The 7,284-nt window shown below is 33.7% G+C and overlaps 1 protein-coding gene across 4 annotated transcripts in view; it reads right to left on the bottom strand.

The window, feature by feature from the left end:
- Positions 1–7,284, bottom strand: part of RBL2 (RB transcriptional corepressor like 2) — a 48,210-nt gene that overhangs the window by 5,999 nt on the left and 34,927 nt on the right. For all 4 annotated transcript variants that reach the window (XM_081031664.1, XM_081031663.1, XM_081031665.1 and 1 more), the window contains exon 21: positions 6,607–6,771. In XM_081031664.1, coding sequence (XP_080887790.1) covers positions 6,607–6,771 — 165 coding nt within the window. The remainder of the gene's footprint in view (positions 1–6,606; positions 6,772–7,284) is intronic.

Here is a 7,284-nt window from a genome sequence, read left to right as displayed (position 1 = left end):
CTAGAGTGAGGTAAAACAGATGTAAAAATTTTAAAATGCTAACACATAATTCAGTGTTGAGGCAAAGAACCCCAATGAGCTAAGTGGTTTATAGTGAACTGTTTGAACATCTTCATAGAGAAAAGAACTACTAAATTATTTATCCTTCCAATTTCACTTCTCAGCTGCTGAGACTGGGGTGAGGAAGACTATTTCCATTTTTTAATGAGTTCCAGAGGTGATCTTGAGGTATACTTTTCAACAATGTAAGCGCACAAATTTGTGATTGTTTTCACAACAGCTATTGAGCATCACACTGTATGCCATGTTTAATCAATTCCATACATCACCACTTTCCATTTTTAAAAACTAGAATTATTAAAAAAAACACGTAGAATGATTTTTTCACAGTAGTATGCCTGTTTTTCAGTCTAGTATTACTCAATTGTTAGCAGCCATGCTTAACTAGAATTTCACAGGAGAAATAAGCCTTAATTCCCTAAAGCACCCATTGTGGGTAATTTGTTAATATTATCTCGAATGTACTAGTTATGTTATTCTTGGGAGAACTGAGAAAAGTTAGGCAAATTATTTTCTGTTAGGAATTCCTATTGCGAAAAACACTGCCGGAATGCCAGAGACCGGATCTGTTTATAGTGCCTTTAGCATTAAGTTTCTCCAAAGCCCCCAAAGTCAGTTTATCACATTATTTTCTGGTAGTTTGTTAATTAAAATTTTTTTTCATGTGCTGCTTCATTGCCCATGTTCTCTTATGGAAAGCATACTGAGCATATTTACATGCATTTACTATAGTAAATTGTCTTACATCTTCCCATTATCACTATATAGAGGGTGCCAAAAAAATGTATACACATTTTAAGGAAAGAAAACTGTATTAAAATTGTAATATTCAAAATATACTGATAACAAAAGATGAATACAAGTCACATTTGACTTCTGCAATTACAAGAGGTGCTCAAAGTGGTTCCCATCAGTGTCCAGACACTTCTGATTACGGCAAACTACTGCTTGAGCAATGCTGACCAAAGTGTCCCCTTGTATACACTTTTTGGCTCCCCCAATATAGATGACATCTTTTTAACTGCTATATAGTATTCTATAGTATGTCTGTATCATAGTTTAATCTCCTATTGATATGTCATTGATATTATTTAATCCCAAAGTTTAATACTATAAGCAATATTACCATAATTTATTATTCAACAAGCTACACCAATCCCCTGAAACTGCCCTGACAAGTGTCATTAATGATCGCTCATCTTAACTGATCTTGTGTGTTACTTGATTCTCTTTTCATGGCCATGTAAATGTTAGGATGTTATAGGGTGGTTCTAGACCCGAGGCACTTCCTACTTTGTAATAGTCTTCCTTGATCTCAGTTACGCCTATTAAGTCATGATGACAAATCATTCTGTAACCAACAGTCTACTATTGCTTTCTTTTATTGGAGGAACTCCTAATTCTGTGCTAGAATTTTTCTGAAACCTCCCCAGATACAGGCAGAATTGAAAGCCACTAATCTGGATGCTTAACCTAACTTTTTTTGTTTTAAAGATTTACATACAGTAAAATTCACCCTTGTAAACTGTACACATTTTGACAAATACATACAGTCATGTAATCATCACAATAAAGATACATAACAGTTCCTTCACTCCAAAAAATTCTCATTCCTAGTTACCCTGCCCCCAGGCAACCACTGACCATGGTCTTTGTCCCTATTGTTTTACCATTTCCACAGTGTCACAGAAGTGGAATCCTGGTAAGTGGCCTTTCAGTTACACATTAATGTGTCTGACATTCATTTGTGTTGCTAAGTGTCACAGTAGTTTGTGCCTTTTTATTGCAAAGTAGTAATCTTTGCTGGGTCTACCACAGGTTTGTCCATTAATCAGCTGAAGGACATTTGGGTATTTTTCTACTTTCTGGCAATTAGAAATAAAGTCATAAACATTCATGAGCACGTTTTTGTATGAATCTAAGTTTTCATTCCACTTGGAATAAAACACCTAAGAGTGAGATGACTGGTTATATGGTAAAGGGATGTTTATAAGAAACTGCCACACTATTTTCCAGGTATAATAGCTATGTACCAGCAATACGCAGAAGTCCCAATCGCTCCACATCATCGGCTGCATTTGTTGTCATTTTTCAGATTTTAGCTTTTCTCATAGGCACGCAATGGGTGAAGTGTGTTTAAATCTTTTGTCCACTTTTAAATTTGGTTCATTTTCCTTTCGAGTTTTTATATATTGTAGATACAAATCCTTTATCAGATACGAGATTTGTAAAGTTTTCTCCCCGCCTGGCTTGTTTTTTCTATCTTTTAAAGAGCAAAAATTCTTAATTTTTATTTATTTATTTATTTATTTTTGCTTTTTAAGAAATTCTTAATTTTGATGAAATCCAATTTATCAATCATTTATAGATATGCTTTCGATGCTGTATCTAAAAAGTCTGCATAACCTATGTTCACAAAGATTTTCTCCTATGGTTTAACTTCTGAGTGTTATAGTTCTAGGTCTTCCATTTAGGTCTGTGGTCGATTTTGAGTTAGTTTTTGTATGTGGCGCAGTCTGGGTGCATGTTTACTATTATTTTTGTATATGGATATCCGCCTGTGTCAGCACCATCTGTTGAAAAGGCTATCTTTTCTCCACTGAACTGCTTTTGCACGTTTGTTGAAAATCGGTTGGCTATAAATGTGTGGACTATTTCCGGATTCTTTTCCATTCTATTGATCTAAATGTCTATTCTTTCACCAATACCAAACTGTCTCGATTACTGTAGCTTTATAGTTAAGTCTTGAAATCAGATAGTGTGAGTCCTTCAAGTTTTTCAAAATTGTTTTAATTCTAATTCCTTTGTGTTTTCATAGACACTTTGCCACCAGTTTGTTAATTCATACAAATAATTCTGCTGGGATTTTGGTAAGAATTGGGGTGAATTTATACAGCAAGTGGGAGAAAACTGACATCTTGATACTGTTTTTCCAATTCATGAACACGATATAGCTCTCCATTTTCTCACCTTTAATTTTTTTACCAAGATTCTGTAGTTTTCAGGATATGAGTGTTATACATCTTTCATCAGACTTATCCATAAGTATTTAATTTTTAATGCTATTTATAGTGTTTTTAAATTCTTCTTCTGATTACTTACTACTAGTATATAAAAATACATTTGATTTTTGTACATTAATCATGTAACCTTGCTGATCTTATTAGTGCCAGTAACTTGTAGATTTTGATTTTTCTATGTAGAAAATCACGTTGTGAATGGAGACTGTTCAATCTGTACGCCTTCTCTGTCTTGCCTATTGTACATGTGAGGTCCTACGGTTACAGTGTTGAGTAGGAATGTAAGAGTAGCTAAGCTATCCTTGCCTTAAAAGGAAGGCATTAGTCTTTCAGCATAAGTAAGGTGTTAGCTACAGATTTTTAAAATACATATTCTTTATCAGGCTGAGAAAGTTCCCTGAGAGTTTTATCATGAATAAATGTTGGATTTTTAAAAATAGATAATAGGGCTATTAAGACTACTTCTTGAGTATTCTGGAAGTTTGTCCTTCAAGCAATTGGTCCGTTTCATCTGCATTATCACATTTATTGGCAGAAAGTTGGTTTTTATCCTTCATCATACTTTTAATGTGTGTAGGACCTGTTTTGATGTCTCTCATTTCTGATATTGGTAATGTGTCTTTTCGTTATTGATTAGTATATAGAGAGATGTATCAATTATTTTAATCTTCTCAAACAAACAAACAAAACCCTTAACTTTTAGTAGTCTTAATTTCCTTTCCATTGAGTTGTCCTCTATCTCATTCATTTCCACTCTTTTTCTAGTTGTTTGGGGTGAAATCTTAGGTCACTAATTTGACACCTTCTTTCTAATATAGTATTTAGTGCTATAAATCTCCCTCTTAGCACTGCTTTTGCTGCATTCCACAAATTTTGATGTTAGGTTTTCGTTTAGTTCAAAAGACTTTCCAACTTTTCTTTTGTTTTTTTCCTTGAGTCATAGAAATACAATTTAGTTTCGAAAATTTGGGTGGTTTTCTAGGTATGTTTGGTAATGATTTCTGATTTAATTCCACTCTGGTCAGAGAAAATACATTGCTTGAATCCTTTTTAACTTATTGAGACTTGCTTTATGGTCCAGAATGTGGTCTGTCTTAGTAAATGTTCCAAATACACTTGGTGCTGTTGGAGTGTTCTACAAATGTCAGTTAGTCAATCTGGTTGATGATAATGTTCACATCTTGAATATCCTTACTGACTTTGTCTACTTTTTTTCTGTCAATTATGTTGAAATCCCTTGAATATAAATGGTTTCTTTCTATTTAGGATTATAGTATATCTTCTATGATTATGAAGTTACCTTTATCACTGATAATATTATTTGCTCTGAAATCTACTTTCAGATAATATTAATGATATTAATAGAGCATTCCAAGTTTTGATTAGTATTAGTGGAGTACAACTTTGTTCATCCTTTTACTTTAAAAAGCAGCTTTACGGTGATATAATTCACATACCATATTTCAACCATTTGAAGTGTACAGATCCATGGCTTTAGTTTGTTCCCAGAGTTGTGCAACCATCACCACATTCATCATCCCAGAAAGAAACTCTGTATCCATTAGCAGAAACCCTCCACTCCCGGCAACCCTAGGCAATCACTAACCTACTTTTTGCTTCTATAAATTTTTCCATTCTGGACATTTCATATAAATGGAGTCATGCAACATTTCTCTTTCTGTACTGGATTTTTTCACTTAGCATAATATTTTCAAGGTCCATCCATATTGTAGCATTTATCAGGACTTTTTTATTGGAGTAATATTTCATCCTATGGATATATACTTTATTCATTGGTTAACAGGACATTTGGGTTATAATCCTTTTACTTTAAATTTGTGTCTTTATACTTAATGTGCATTACATATAAGCAATAAATAGTTGGGTCTTGCTTTTTTGTCCAATTTACAATTTTTGCCTTTCAATTGGTGTATTTAGACCACTTACATTTAATTGCTATTTATTTGCTATTTTCTTCTATGTTTTTCTACTTTCCTCCTTTTTTGACCTTCTTTTGAATTGAGTATTCTGACTGATCCATTTTTTATTTTCATTTAAAACTTTAATCCACTTGGAATTTATTTGGATATAGGATGATGATCTAGTATGAGAGGAAATGTAAGAGTCATTTCCTCCAATTCTACTTGCTTTCTGTGGCTGTTGCCATTTTTATTCCCAGTTTTCACAATTCCACTGGGAATGTCATTGGAATTAAACTTATGTAATGGTTGGAGGAAATTATATCTTAATATTTGGTCTTCATTTATTCCATTTTTTAAAATCTCTTAATTCAAGTGAAATAATTGTTCTACAAGAGCTAAGTTTATTCCAAAGCATGTAACACTTTATCACTATTATAGGAAAAGTTTTGCTATCTTTTTTCCCCCAACTTTCCATTTTAAAAGATTTCAAGCTTACAGAAAAGTTAGAAAACTGGTATAATACCCATTTATTAATCACCATTTACCACATTTATTCTCTCTATATTTCTTTAGCTGAATCATTTGAAAGTAAGTTACTGACACATATCACCTCTGAATACTTGAAGCATATAGAGAACTACATAATCCACCTCCATCATCAATACCAAACAAATTTAATGGAAATTTAAAGGTAAATATTAACATTAAAGTCCACATTACATTTTCCCACTTGTCCCCAAAAATGTCCTTTATAGCTGTACTTTTCTATGTAGGAACCAATCAAAGACTTGTACTGCATTTGGCTGCCATGTCTCTTTAGTTTCCTCTATTCCATTACAGTACCCTCCTCACCATCTACCTATTTCTTCATGATATTAACATTTTTTAAAGAGTACAGGCCATTTGTTATATGTGTATGTTTCTCTAAGCAGTATCAACATCAATACAAATACCACATAAAGGCCTCAGAGCCAGGTGCACTCCTTAACACACCATGACCAGTGATCTCACTTTACTGCCTCAAGGACAGTTTTTCTTCCCATATTAGCTTCTTCCTGGATACCCTTCCTTCCACACCTCAGCAACTTGCTAACTTTTCATTCATTGAGGCCTGACTTAAGCTTCCATCCCCATCGCAGACTAAGGTAGATACTGCCTGCCACACAAATCTGTGCTAATATGGCTATCACACTGTATAAAGTGTCCATTTCTCCTCTCAGACAATGAATCCAGAGGGCAGACAATGCCTGTCCCAGAAACAGGCACTCAGTTCAGAGATCCAAATTTTCTCTCCCTAATAGAAATTTGAAATTTTAAAAATTTACAAATAGAATAAAAAACACAAAAGCCCAGTTTACAGTAGAATGTTAAAAATGCACAAATAGGAAAGGAAGGAATGAAAATAAATCCAAATCCCTTACTTGATTTCTAACCCTAAAGTTCTCCCCCAAAACCCCTGGTTTTTGATCCATTGGGACTTGCTGATCACTTTTCCTGGGCAGTTCCCCGTACTCGTGTGAGTACCAAAGGTTTCCCATTGATGCTGTTTCTAGTATCCTAAACTCTCTGGAGTTAGTAAAGGCCAAGCTATATGTTAGGCTTACCTTTGAAGGACTGTTGCTGAAGTAGTAGAAAATCTTTTCTCGAGGAGAAAGCATTGTTTCATTTTTATGCGGAGAAATGTAGACAGGATGATTTTGAGACAGCTGTATTCGGCGAGGAGAGCCTGTTCTTACAAATGGATAGGGAGAGAGCGGAGGAGCATCCATCTGTTAAAAAATAAATTAATTAAAATTAAAATTAAAAAAATCAGTATTTCTAAGAAAGCTACACAAAATTTTTAACCAGGTATTTTTTGTTATTTTTACTGAAAGGGTGAATAAATCAGTAGCTTTATGAATGGTAAACAGTGACAGCAAAAATTAAACCATAAGAAAACCATACAAATAGCAAACAAGTAAGTGCTTGCTTTGTGCCAGTCACTGTTTTAAGCATTTTTAATACATTAAGTCATTTCATCTTGTCAACTAGGGACTATTCCCATTTTATATAGGAGGAAACAAGAGGCACAGAAAGTCAAATAACTTGCAATGTCACCACAGCTGCTAGTTTTAGACAATTTGAACCAATGCATTCTCTCTCTTGTATTGCTATACTTTGTAGGGAGTCTAAATACCATCTTATTCTTTTTCAGTGCTATACAACAACAGAAATTATGTTGGTTAGTCAAATTATTTGTTAGACTTCCTCTGTTTTACTTAAGAGAAATATCTGTAAAACTA

The sequence above is a fragment of the Rhinolophus hipposideros genome (genome assembly GCF_964194185.1).
Source record: "Rhinolophus hipposideros genome assembly, chromosome: 21".
NCBI lineage: Eukaryota > Metazoa > Chordata > Mammalia > Chiroptera > Rhinolophidae > Rhinolophus > Rhinolophus hipposideros.
The sequence above is the reverse complement of the archived record's forward strand: the minus strand, read 5'-3'. Positions and strand labels throughout refer to the sequence as shown.